This window comes from Eublepharis macularius, chromosome 10 (assembly GCF_028583425.1).
Source record: "Eublepharis macularius isolate TG4126 chromosome 10, MPM_Emac_v1.0, whole genome shotgun sequence".
NCBI classification, from domain to species: domain Eukaryota; kingdom Metazoa; phylum Chordata; class Lepidosauria; order Squamata; family Eublepharidae; genus Eublepharis; species Eublepharis macularius.
The window spans coordinates 85,271,867-85,285,961 of record NC_072799.1 but is presented as its reverse complement, the minus strand read 5'-3'; the positions used below and the strand labels follow the sequence as shown (position 1 = coordinate 85,285,961).

Below are 14,095 nucleotides of genomic sequence, written 5' to 3'. Positions count from 1 at the left end.
ATGTTAGTGGTGGGATGTGGCTAAGTGGCAGAGCATCTACTTGGCATGCAGACGGGCATGAAGAGGCAGCTTCAATCCCCCCCTTCTCCAGTTCAAAGGACCAGGCAGCAGGTGATGTTTAAAACCTCTACCTGAGAACCCAGAGAAGTGCTGCCAGTCCAAGTAGATGGTACAGACTTCGATGGACCCACAGTCTGGTTCAGTATAAGGCAGCTTTAGGAGTTCATGTCAAATTTATTCTGCTTTGGAATACAGGAATACAGGAAATGCACAAGACAAAACAGGAATACAATCCATTAAAAAAAATCATCTTTTTTTACTTTCTCACCTTTGATTTCTAACTTTCTGCAAATAATATAAAACAGCAAAGAGCATCCTACAACCACATGTGTAGCTAAAAGTGTTTGTTTCTTGCTGCAAAGGTGAAAGACACAAACATTTCCAGATTGTAAGTATCTCTGGTGGCCAATGAAAATTCTATGTTTTGCACATCTGATCATGGTCACCTTCCAAATAAAGGTGCAAATATTTATATTTTAATCCTTATTATATTTGGCATTGCAGCAGGTAATACAATATTTCACAATCACATCACCACAAATAGAATATTTCAGATAAATGGGAACTGTTTTGATTATTCACATGAATGTAAACTACTTGTACAAGTTTTAGGAATATTTGATGTGCAATGTAGTAAAATAGCAAAGAAAGGTCCTACTTTATTTATTATTATGCCAATATATGTTAAATGCAGCAAAAGTAATGACACATCAATGCATTTTGTCCCATTGTGTATTGCTGCATCACAAAATGTGCTGTTCTATTTAAGGAAATGGAAGGCAGGAAGTTGCATCTCTCTAATTAGATTTAAACATTGGTAAGAAGGATAAGTAACAGAATCCCAGGAAATGAAATGATCGTGCTATTTTTAGCTGCACTGGAGCATACTTGGGCAAGAAAACCTCCCTCTGTTAAGAAAACAGGACAAAGGTAAGAGAGCCACGGGGATGGGTGGAGAACGCAGCAAAAAGCATTCACAACCCAACACAGATGTAGCAAAGATTTTCCAGATGGGGTCAAGAGAGCTAGCTGGGCTTTCTTAAACGGTAATATTTACCTTAACAACAACAACAACAACAACTTTTCAGACTTTTAATCTGCTCTACTGAGGTTTTATATCTCTGCTTCATTTATGAAAACAAGTCTGCATCTCATCCCAGTGATTTCTCTTGCATGGTATTTACTGCCTGATTAGAAGCACCATTGCAGTGCTGTGGAAACATGTTCCTCCCCCTCCATCTCATTTTCGAACTAAATAAATGTCTCAATATTCCATATGATGTTTTTGCTAAAAATAACATAATGCTGAGATCATAGTTTATTATTTCTTTATTTGTGGAGAGTGCCCTCAAGTCATAGCTAATTTATAATGACTCCTAGTGGGGTTTTCATGGCAAGAGACTCACAGAGGTGGTTTGCCATTGCCTGCCTCTGCAGCCCTGATCTTTGTTGGTGGTCTCCCATCCATTTGCTAACCAAGGCCGACTTTGCATAGCTTCTGACATGTGATGAGAGCAGGCTCAACTGGGCTATCCAGGTCACGACATTTCTTTATTTAGGGTATTTATTTACTTCATTTATATCCCGCCTTTCACCCCAATGGGGTCCCAAAGCAGCTTACATTGTTCTCCGATATGTATTTATCCTACCTACAAATAATTTGCCATTGGGCTTTGATAAAGAGCTTCTGACCAGATTTGCTTTTTTCCAGATATGTTTTTGATCTGGCCTCATGAGACTTGTAAGCAGGAAAGGCCTGGATTAAAGTCTCCTCTCTAGGGTTCCCGGGTGTCCACTGGTGGTGGATGAACTTCCAGCTGTTTGCCTCATTGCCGGTGAGTCCTGAGTGCCTCCCTCCTGCTGGGAGGGTATAGGTGCTTAGCAATCCTACTCACCTCAGCTATATACTATGAGAATAACAACATCACATTACAGAGTTGTTGTAAAGGTTTCTAAGGAAATGTAAGAGCTGTATCAGTGTAATGGTGGAAAGTGCTATGCAGTCACAGCTGACTTATGGTGCCCCCTGGTGGGGTTTTCAAGGCAGGAGACTAACAGAGGTGGTTTGCCATTGCCTGCCTCTGCAACCCAATCAATACTAAGTAATTTTAGAAGGATGCATTGGGCACGATTTCATAAGAAATTCAGAGAACTTTCCTATTTTGAAGTTATTCCAATTTTGAAATCATTGTAATAGTGTCAAGTCTATTACACATCAATTGTTCATGTAACAGAAGGGACCAGTTTGTGTAGTAGTTAAGGCCAGTCTTTGATCGTCTTAGGAGCCTCCCTGCTGGTCTGCTGCCGGGGGCGGGGGGGGGGGGGCAACGTAACCATCTGCCTCCCTATAAGTGCAGTCAGCAGATTATTATAAACTGTGGCCCCACCCCTCCTGTTCTGCTTTGGTTTATACCATGATTGGGGAAATTGGAGAGGGACCGCCATCTGAAATGCTGATTTGTATGTATTTGTGGTGGGGTTTTTTTGTTTTTAATGTTATTATATGTTTCAAAGCTTATTGAGCATTTTACTGTAACCCGCCCTGAGCCCGTTTGCGGGGAGTGCAGGTTAGAAATCAAACGAACGAATGAACGGATGAATGAGACAGACAGACAGAGAGAGAGAGAGGACTCTAATCTGGAGAACCGGGTTTGATGGTTTGATACCCCACCCCTCTGCTTGAAGCCAGCTGGGTCCTCTTGGGTCAGTCACAACTCTCTCAGAGCTCTCTCACGCCCACCTATTTCACAGGGTGTTTATAATAACAATATACTTTGAAAACCATTCTGAGTGGGCATTAAGTTGTCCTGAAGGGTGGTATATATATCAAATGTTGTTGTTGTTATTATTACTCTTTTTATTTATAGATGGATCAACTTTCTGTTATCACACAATTTGAGCCAGGAAAACAGTAAAGACACCTTGTGACAAGACAGCCAGTCTTCTTAGGGCCAAGCTACAAGTGACAAATGACACTTGAACGGCAAGTGAACAGGCTCACGTGTATTCCTCCCTGTTCACTTGCATGTAGTGATTGGGTGGAGTGCAAGTGGAGTGCAAGTGAACAGGGAGAAATCATGTGAGCCTGTTCACTTGCCGTTCAAGTGTTGTCCGTCACTTGTAGCTTGGCCATCAGATGAGACGGGGACTTCAGCGCATTGCAGTGGTTAAAGGGGCAGATTAGGATCGGCAAAATCCAGATTTAAATCTTCCTTCTGCTATGGAAGCTTGATAGGTTATCTGGGCCAGCCACTCCCTCTTAGCCCAACATCGGGGTGAATGCCTCCACTGGGGATAAAAGCAGTGTATAAGTAACTAAAGAAATCAATTAAGTAACTGCTCTGTTGCCTGATTCCTGTTTCGTTGAGTCTCATTATACAAACACCTGTACTTCATTAGTATCCTGGATTATTTCCTTCCCATTAACTTCCAACATGACTGACATGCTATTTTTGGAGGAACGATTCCACTTTCTGGCGATCCAGTCTTAGTTGCCAAAAGCATATTTTTCTGGCCTCTTTAACATGTCTCAACTGCTTTTGATTCCCAGTGAGGAATTTCTATTAACATTTTACTACATACAGCAAACCATGCTGAGTTAAGTAGAGATAATTTTGCCAAACAAACATTTCTGAGAAAATCTTGTCCCCACAAACATTTACTCATAAAGTTTAGGCACTGTAAAATGAATACACGCCCATGGAGCTGAGAAAAGCTGAGGGAATGAGATTTGAGAGATCTGCTTTTGGGGTTTGTTTGTTTGTTTAACACTATAAAAAAGTTTATTGGGTATTGGGTCATTTTCAACAGCAATGCCTTCAAGTGTGTGTGTGTGGGGGGAATTTTTTTTAGGATGCTTCCTTATCTCCCATTTTAGAAATAATGTGACAATTCTGACTTTCCCGCCTATTTTTTCTTCCTTGGGAGAATGAAGCAAAAACTCCATGCAGGACAAAGCCTAGGCCTGGACAGGCTGTCAAAAGGGGGAGCAGGTTGGAGCTGAGTGTTCTCCGGAGACCTCTCGGACATGGCACGTTTCTTCCCAATAGTGTTAACTGCATTGTTAAGGTTTAGCATGTATGAAGACTTCTTTTTTGCTATTATTGGTGTATCATCAGGGAGAGGAGAGAGTACTTTCAGATTTATTTGGGATGGGAATGGTTTAATCCAGGCTCTGTATTCAAAATTGCAGTTCTTACAAACTTACCACAAAGAAAATTGAGTGCTGCTGAGAGAAGCTGGGGTTGTTTTGAGTCTTTTAGTTTTTTTTAAAGAGCAATTCACATCCTAGGAATATTTCCTTCCAGATTCACATTGAGTGGAAACTGTAAAAGGCAGGAATGTGTGTGAGTACCTTGACTTGTCTGTTACCTTTTGGGGGGCTCACTCTCAGTCTTCAATGTGGCCCTCCCTGTGGCCCTCCACAGCTTTCTTCTTTAGTCCATTTACGGCCACCAGTGTGAGTGCAGATAAAGTCTGGGAAGGATGACCAGGCGCTTAACAATGCTGTCCTAAGCAGAGTAATACACTTCTAAGTTCATTGACGCCAGTTGGCATAGAGGGGTGTAACTCTGCTTAGGATTTCAATGCGCATTGCCAGGTGATCGTTTTACTCCATCTCTGTCTGAACTGGCATGCCTGCCGTATTTCCAAATAATATCTGGTTGGCAGGGGAAGAAATCTGGCAATTGAACCTTCCTGAATTCTGGGCTCCGGGCAGTAAGGGATTCCAGCTTCTTCCCTGTGGTTAATGTTTTAGTATTGGGTAACAAAAGGACAGATGCTCCTTCCAAGCAAACAGGGAGGAGGAAAGCATTCTGAACACAGATGACTCCCTACAGGGGCATCTGGATTTGATGGAGAAATACAGCAAAGAATACTACCAACCCAGCATTGACCACCAGGCACAATTCACAGTAACTAGTCTGAATAAATACAGAATGCTTCTGGTCTATGTACAGCACTCAAAAACAGAAATCTTTGAAGACAAGACAGCGTGCCTGTCAAAGAGCAGTCCCCTGGTAGCAATCGCTGCATGTCTCATATTGCATTTTTGAGACAGCTGTGAGAAGTTACAATGCTTATGAAGAGGATACAACTGATGCTGCAAACTGTAAATGCTGACCCCCCTCCCTTCAACTTGATTTGCAGATACAAAATAGTTCTAGTTGATTACCCCTCCCTCATTAAATCATTTCTTTGCTTCATTTTGCATAAAAGTCCTTTCAAGTTCTGTTTCTGGTCTATATGATGCAGAGAAAAGTGAAAATCTGAGGGCAACTTGCCTTAAAATTTCAGAAGGTGCATAAATAATGGAAAGATATTGTATGAGAAAAACAACAACAACGATAATGATGAAAAAGAGACTGAAAATATAACAAAATATAAAGTTCTAAGATTTCAAGATCTGGGAGAAAAATACAACGGTCATTCCAGTAGTGATAGGCATGCCAGGTGCAATTCCAAAAGGACTAACTAAGCATCTAGGTGATACTGGTATGGGCAGGGTATCAACTGGATGGTTGCGAACAGCTGCACTACTTGAAACATGCCACATACTAACGCAGTACCTCACTGACTCTTAGATAAAATCCAAGTCGGCAAAGGACCAAAACTTCCAGCCCAAACCTCTGGTGGAAATGATGATGATGATGGTGGTGATGATGTATAAGCACTAATTTACTGGCACATTTATGGATCACAGCCAGGATCGGGTGTGGATAAAACCTCACCCCTTATGGAATAAACTTGATAGCTGAGCCAAATAACTTGGGCCCTTGGGAGGTATAATGCTTGTTAATGCACAAATTCCTGATGCAAAACCACTTTACAATGTTTACCTGCACTTCTATTCCTATACAGAAGCATAAATGGCTTCGGTAATCTCATAGGGGAAAAGTTTACAGCACTGCATTTAGGAAGCACTGAAAAGACACTGGAAGGCACTGCAGGTGCATAGACAGAACATGTCAAAACATCTTCTGGAAACTCTAGTATGGTTATTTCACATGTGCCTACACAAAGTGGCTTGCACCTCACTTATGCATGGAGGCAGCAGTATTGTTAAAGTACTTCCACAACTGATACAATCCTAAAATTTGGTACCTGCCAATTGCTTGAAAAATCTGGAAGTGGGACATTTTCCTGCCTTTCACTTGGAACTTACTGTTGCAAGGTTGCGCGTCTGCCTCACTTAGGAGTGGGCAGCAGAAGTCAGAGCTCCAGCACACATGGAGGGAATGGCACACGTACCTGGGCTTGCCTGCAAAATGCATAGCATATGCTGGAACTAACATTCCAAAGTATGCATTCTAGCACCTGTAGATCTAATCATATAGATTGACACATTCAAGTAGTTTGGTTTGGGCAAATCTCCAGTTAAAGGCAGATGGTGTTGTTTTCTATACATGCTTTATTTTTAGTCACTTAAGCAAATAAGCACCATTCTTAGAAATATGGAATTGTTTCGCACATCAGTCAGCAATATGAAAGAAACGCCGCTGTCGTCAGAGAATCCTGCCTCTGCACATGCATCTCGCCCACGTGGTCTGCAGTCAACACAAGATGTGAAAGGAATCGCCTTTACTCCAGAAGGCAAACAGAATGCCTGCAGGTCATCACTCAAAGAAAGCCTTTCTAAGAGGAGTGCAAATAAGCATGACTTTTCATCACGCATCAAGGGTGGCCCAGTCTCAAGGATCTGAAAACAGATTTGCCATTTGAAGAAATGACCCTGGGAGGCAAGCGTGCAGGCACACAGAAAGAACACACCAAAGCTGTTTCTAGGAATGCTGGGTTGGTCATTTCCCGTATTTGTAGCCTATACTTACTCCAAAGAGTTCATAGTGGCATTCCTTAGTTTATTTAATTTTCATCTTCCCCCAAAACTTGTCAATTAAGCTTAGAGATACTGATTTGCCTAAAGCTACATTATAAGCTACATGACTTAGCAGGAATTTCAGTCCTCAGATCCAAGACATCCCCTCGCCTTTTGAAGAAAATCCTGCCCTCAAGTCATAGCTGACTTAGGGCGACCCCTGGTGGGGTTTTTATGGCAAGAGACTAACAGAGGGGATTTGCCATTGCCTGCCTCTGCAGTCCTGGTTTTGGCTGGAGGTCTCCCATTCAATTACTAACCAAGGCTGACCCTGCTTAGCTTCTGAAATCAGGCTCTCCCGGGCTATCCAGGTCAGGGCCCCCTCCTCTTTTACACACACCTTTATAGCAAGGATGCTGCTATGCTGCTGGTTCTGCAGCTGCTTTCATGCTGATCCAGGCAGGTGCAAGGACTCCTTGGCATGCAACGTCTGCCCCCTTGGATGTGTATGTATTTATGTACACAAGCATCAAACAAGTAGATGCTGGTACAGGGACAACTGTGAACTAGCACTAGGGATCCCATTCGCCCGATGGGGGCAGAGATCACACACTTTCACCTTCTGCCCCCTGCCACCACCCTTGCCACTCCCTACTGGCGGGGGGGGGGGTGTAGGCAGAGGAATGGGCCTCCCAGGCAGGTTCCAACAGCAATGCAACGACGTCACTCCTGGGAGAGACAGCATCACGCCACCCCGAAAGCGCACCTGCGCTTCACCCTGGGATGATTTTGATCCCAAATGGGCCCATTTGAGGCCAAAATTGGCCTGCAGTGAAGCGCACATGCACCTCCATGCCCACACAATGATGTCACTTCCCCGGAGTGACATAATTGCACTAGTGCGGGGGTGGGGGTGCTTTGCGAGTGCACAGGAAGGAACATGAGAATGGCAGTAAGGTAAGCACCAGGTCACCTGCCTCTTGCTGGGAGGCTAGGGGCACCTGGTAACCCTAACTGGCACGCACGTCGCTAAAGGTGGCTCAAGTATACTCACCCAAGCACAGCATTATCACATCTCCCAGGAACACTGGGAGCTAATAAGAGCAAGCCGAGTAGGTCTACTCAGAACCCTACTCCATGGGGCTTACTCCTAGGTAGTGTCCATAGGACTGCAGTGTAAGGTCCCTCTTTCCACCTTGGTCCCTCTTGGTCCCACCTTGGACCCTCTTGGTCCCTCTTTCCACCTTGGTCCCTCTTGGTCCCACCTTGGACCCTCTTGGTCCCTCTTTCCACCTTGGTCCCTCTTGGTCCCACCTTGGTCCCTCTTGGTCCCTCTTTCCACCTTGGTCCCTCTTGGTCCCACCTTGGACCCTCTTGGTCCCTCTTTCCACCTTGGTCCCTCTTGGTCCCACCTTGGACCCTCTTGGTCCCTCTTTCCACCTTGGTCCCTCTTGGTCCCACCTTGGACCCTCTTGGTCCCTCTTTCCACCTTGGTCCCTCTTGGTCCCACCTTGGACCCTCTTGGTCCCTCTTTCCACCTTCTCGGAGAAGGAGAAGGAAACAGAAGCGACTTGCTGAAAAGACAGCAAACCCGCTCCAACTGAGTTGCTTTTCTGTAGCCTCTGTTGCCAATATTCTTAGGACTCTCCTGTCCATGAAGAAAGCACAGCAGTGAAGTAAGGGAGTGGAGAGCAAAATAACACACAGAGCAGGGCTTTTTTTCAGCTGGAATGCGGCGGAACAGAGTTCTGGCACCTCTTGAAAATTGTCACATGGCCAGTGGCCCCGCCCCCTGATCTCCAGACAGAGGGGAGTTGAGATTGCCCTACGTGCCACAATCTAAACTCCCCTCTGTCTGGAGATCAGGGGGCGGGGCCATTGGCCATGTGACCATTTTTGCAGAGGGTGATTTAAACTTTTAAAAACTCCCCCCTTGTTCCAGCTGACCCAAAGTGACATCATGTGTGCGGTCCCAAGTTCCATCACTGAGTTCCACCACCTCTTTTCCCAGAAAAAAAGCCCTGACAGAGAGACTCCCCACCAGGCCACTACAGCAGGCCTGCCCTTGTTGATACATAGCTCCAGGGCTGTGTAGGGAAGTGTAGTGAACGCGGGAAGTGGGCCAGTCCCACTCGGCAAAGCCTGCAATTGTTTGGGTACATGACTATGTTTCGGAGGCTGCCATTTAAAAGCAAAAGGGATGCTGCAGCTGCCAGGATGGCTGGGAGGCTGAGATGTGGCTGAGGATTCCTGCTGTATGGGGGTAAGTTAAGTCTCACATCATGGTGGAGTCAAACCTCTTTGCCCTCTCCAGTTCTTCCCCATCCAGACTCCCTTCTACTGAGCAAAGATAAAGGTGTATGGTGGAGCTAACATTACAGCGCTGTCCTAAGCACAGTTACAGCCTTCCAAGGGCACTGAAGTTCAACGTGTTTAGAAGGGAGCAACTTGGTTTGGGATTGCACTGGAGTAGCTTGAGAGGTTAATTCCTCTCCCCCCTCTCAAGACGCAAAGCCATCACCAAGTGAAAGGAAGTATCTCACCTACTTGAACTTCTGTGCTTTCCTCACTTCTGTGTCTGCTTTTTGCAAAGGGGCTTATTTCGAGAGCAGACCAGCCCATGGGTATTGTGTAATGCAAATTAGATGCTACCAACCCAAGCTGATTAAAGAGGAGAAAAAAAAGCAAACAGAATGCATTTTGTAAAAAGCCATGAGAGCCCTTGAGTGCCTAAGTTCTTACTGGACTTCCAATTAGATCAGCGTTGAAGAGTGCTTTTTAGTTCACCAGGCAGTTGGTCTTTTAAAATATATCTTGTTTACCGACAGAAGAACATATCGCCAGTGGCTTTTTAAAAGGCTTCCTGCTGAGAGCTTGCATGGAGCCCTGACCCAACTTGTCATCACTCAGTCTCTTTATAGTCCTCAGTTCCTCACACCATGTGGTAACGCAGTGAGGATCATAAGCTGTTTGATGCTGCGATTACAGCTAGTTCAAGCCTTGGTTGCCAACTTCCAGGTGGAGCCTGAAGTTCTCTCAGAATTATAAGTGATTTCCAGACTACAGGAAACAACGCCTCCGGAGGAATTAGCAGCTTTCCCACTTCCCGAAACTTTCCAGTCTCAGGCTTCCCCAAATGTCCAGGAATTTCCCAACCAAGAATTGACAAGCCTATCAAGCCAGCTTATTTCATCTCCTCTGGCTTCTATTCACAGACTGTCACACTCGGGGGCTGGGCATCGGTCCGAGCTGGTAGAAAGTGCCCGGTGGGCACAAGGGCTTACAAACGGTCAGGCAGTCTGAGGTCATACACTAGTGGGCAGTCCAAAACTGAGTCCAACGGTCTGAGTTCACGCACAGGGAAGGCAGTCCGATTAGCAGCAGGCAGGTGCACAGTCAGGAGTCAAGCTGAGGTCGTAAGCCGGGAGTTCGGTTCCAGAAGGGGCAAGGGGCAAAGTGAGGTCAAGGGCTTCCAGGCACAAGGCTTCGGTCGCAGGGAGTGGTGAGCTCTGTTGCTTCCATGCCAAGCCCCGCTCGGTGTCTCCCTTTTATCCTCTGTTCTGGCTAAGAGGCTAGTGTGCAGGTACCTCCTCTGAGCCTGACTGCATCGCCTCATTTTCAGAGCTCATGTCTGCCCTACGCTGGGCTTGCAATCGTGCGCTCCACTGCCATTCCCAAACCTCCGCCCTCTCCCGGTTCCTCCATCTTGCAGCTGGCTCGAGTCGCACAGCCCTCCCTGATGACGGGCTCTCCTGCGCTCTGCACGAGACTTCTCTTCCTCTGGCTTCTCCACACGTCCCTGGCTGCAGTACTTGCCACCCCCGTTGGCAGCTCCGCTGAAGCCACGGCTGATTCCGCTGCTGGCTCCTCCGATGTAGAGGCTTGCTCGGCTGGCTCCTCGAGCTCTTCATCCTCTGAAGAGGACTCGAGGGCAGGTGGTAAGATCTCAGGCCAAGGCAGGGCCCTGATGCGGACCAAAGCTGCTGCAGAAAGTTACCAGTTTGAGATATAAGAAGTCTCTTGGCCAGTGTAGAGTAGCTGGTGGAATTGGAGTGGAAAGTTTGGGTTCAAATCCCTGGCCAGCTATGAAACTGGATGAGTGGCCGTGAGCAAATTACACACTCTCTCAACCCGTCATGGTGTTACAATGCTAATATAATGGAATGACACCCCCCCCCCCAGTACACTCTCCAGAACCTCTTGGAAAGAAGGGCAAGATGCCAACAGAAACACACTAGGGAGTTCTAGGCTGCTGTTCAGGACTAGGGAGATCTAGGCTGCTTTTCAGGACTAGGGAGTTTTAGACTGCTCTTCAGCATACTACTCCCAAGGCAGGAGTTAGAAGATACAAACCAACATATCCTGGATGAAGTGACAAGAGACTAAAATAATCCAACCACATAAAACGACAGGCAAGTGAACAACCCCTCATGATCTGGGGCCATATCTGGCTTTAAAGGTCATAAGCAGAATTTTGAACGGGACCAGGAAGCGTTGCTTTCTCACAACTAGCAAGAGGATATCCCTCTGTAAGAGACACTGTTGCATTTTGTGCTGACCTTTCTGAACAGTTTTTTAATGGAGATAGATTTGTCAGTGAAAACATTCTATGCTGCACCCAAATCATAGAATCCTAAGATCTGATAATCAGCCATAAGAACATGGATCTGTCCTCATGGATAGCGTGTTCTCACATAATAAGCAAATGGGACACAAGCAGACACAAGCTACTCTTATTACTGGTTAGCCACACACAAATTTGCTGAAGAGAAATCATTCACTGGTACAAAAAAACACAGATGTTCAATCTCCAATTAGTAATCTATAGTCTATGAATCAAAACCATTCAGGAAATGCTGGGAACAGGCAAACTCAAGGGCCCAGCAAACCCCCATGTAAGGAGGGGCCACAGTTCATTTAAAAAACCAGGATTGTATCAGACTATCCCCACCAACTGAGTTCACCTCTTGCCTGTTTCCAGTTCCTTCACCCCTCCACTCTCACCAGCTGATGTTTTCCCCTTCCGTCCCAGATCTCCTGCCCTCCCACAAACGGCCCCTGCACTCTTCCCACTTGGGCCATTGCCACACGTCCTTAAAGAGGCAGCCCACTCACTGAATGCTGGCAGCTTTTCCTCTTGACTCCAGGCGCCTCTGTTTTCAAAATGGTTGCAGTCTGTTTGGCTTCTGTTTTTTTGATGGCTTTTGTAGGACCGTGGGAAAGTGTGTTCCTAGAAAAGGCACTGAAAAAGTGGAAGCCAAACAGCCTCCAACTGTTTTGAAAATGGAGATGTCTGGAGTCAAGAGGAAAAGCTGTCAGCATTCAGTGAGTGGGCCGTCCCTTTAAGGACGTGTGGAAATGGCTTTGCTCTGGCTTCCATTATTCTCCCCCTTGCAGGCCTCCCTGCTCTCTCTCTTCCCAAGAAATCCTTCCAAGAAATCATTACAACGAAGACAGAAAAGCTTCACTATTTGGAGAACGCACAATGATATAACAGAGATCTTTCAGAACCCCAAATATGCATACCAAGATGTCATACAGTTTGTTTCAAAGAAAGTTACCAACATTACTAAACGGCCAAATGGTCTAAAATTTTGCTTTTCTTTTTACCAGTCATTAAGAAAGCTCCTGGTGGTATATTATATCAAACATTTCTAACTCAGAAAGGCATATTGACTCAGGCAGACCTCATCACAGCAGTGTAAGTTAACAGGTCTTCTCAAGGCCAATTTACACATTGATCCACTGCAGAGTGACTGCCATAAATCTTCTTTGAACCCTCCCTACCCCAGTGTGTGTTGGTGAAATGGTTTTATACAGATGTCGTTATTCACACACTCCGTATACATCTTAACATGGAATTAGCAGTGGCATGCTAAAACTGTTGACCTTGTAGGTATACATGAATGAAGGTTTACATTTCATGACTCAATAAACTTTATTCCACTCCCCCTGGGGTAAAAAATGAAAATCACGGTAAGAAAAAAAATTGCAATTGTTCACATTTGTTACGTTTATAATTTGTTCCTTCTGCTGAAATTTCAGCTCAAAGCTGCTTTCTCCTCCAATGAAAATAAGTAAGCTGACGTTCCACAAAAATAACCTCAAAAGAAGTAATGAAATGCCCAGTCGTTTACTTACCAGCCTTCTCCTTTTCTGTAATAACTGGCATAGCCTGAAAAACATGGGAATGATACTATCTTTACAAAACAGTAACTCTGAAAACAGAGATGAATTATTATAAGCACATCTCACACACACACACACACACACACACACACACACACACACACACACACACACACACACACACACACACACACACACACACACACACACACACACACAGTATCTGTTTATACATGTTCTTATCTACATTAGAGCTATATGGGGGCTCTCGTGGCAGTTTTGCATTGGACGTGGTTCCGTTTGGGGTTAACATGGCCTGCGTGCTCTGTTTACCCATAATGGGGACCCCCTTATGGGATCTGGGGAGTGAAGCAGGGAAGAGACAAGCCTAGCTCAGGAGATGTCCAGGTATGCTCACTCCCTGTTGACAGGGGAACCACTCAGAGGTGTACTCCCACATGCATTCCTGATGACTGTCATTTCATGGTGCCCCCCCTCAGCTGGTGTCCTGAGGGGATGAGCGAGGTGATCGGTTGACAGATGGGTTAGCCTATCAGGGATCCCTGCCTATGCACTGCCAATGCTCTGTTAAAGCTGTAAGTGATAAAGTTGTGGCCCTTATACCTCCACACATGGCCTCTGGGTCTTCTTTCTCTGCCATAGCTCTCTCCCCTCATACTGGCAATGCAAATCACACTCATAAATGTCACAGTCTTATAATGCAGTCCTAAACAGAGTTATACCTTTCTTAGCCCTGTGACTTCAATGGGTGCAGAAGGGTTCAGTTCTGTTTTAGGACTACACTATAAATGGTTGGATCCAGTTTAGCGTTGCTGTTCCCGAGCACTCCCATGCTTTGCACAAGGATGATTCAGGCCCCGAAGAGGCCGAATTGGGCCTGTTTGAGGCCCAAATCAGCCCAGTGTGAAGCATGCACATGCTCCTGGGCCTGCACAATGACATCAGTTCCTGGAAGTGATATTATCGTGCAGGCCCAGGAGCATGCATGCACATTGTGTGTGTGCAAAGAGCAAACTCAAGGTGAGTGCTGGGTCCAACCCCCCCCCCCCCCCCCCCGGGGAGGGTAAG

The 14,095-nt window shown here is 45.6% G+C and overlaps 1 protein-coding gene across 2 annotated transcripts in view; it reads right to left on the bottom strand.

Moving 5' to 3' along the window:
* DLC1 (DLC1 Rho GTPase activating protein) overlaps positions 1-14,095 on the bottom strand; it is a 348,838-nt gene that overhangs the window by 229,830 nt on the left and 104,913 nt on the right. For both annotated transcript variants that reach the window (XM_054989508.1, XM_054989509.1), the window contains exon 4: positions 13,019-13,052. In XM_054989508.1, the coding sequence (XP_054845483.1) occupies positions 13,019-13,052 (34 nt within the window). The remainder of the gene's footprint in view (positions 1-13,018; positions 13,053-14,095) is intronic.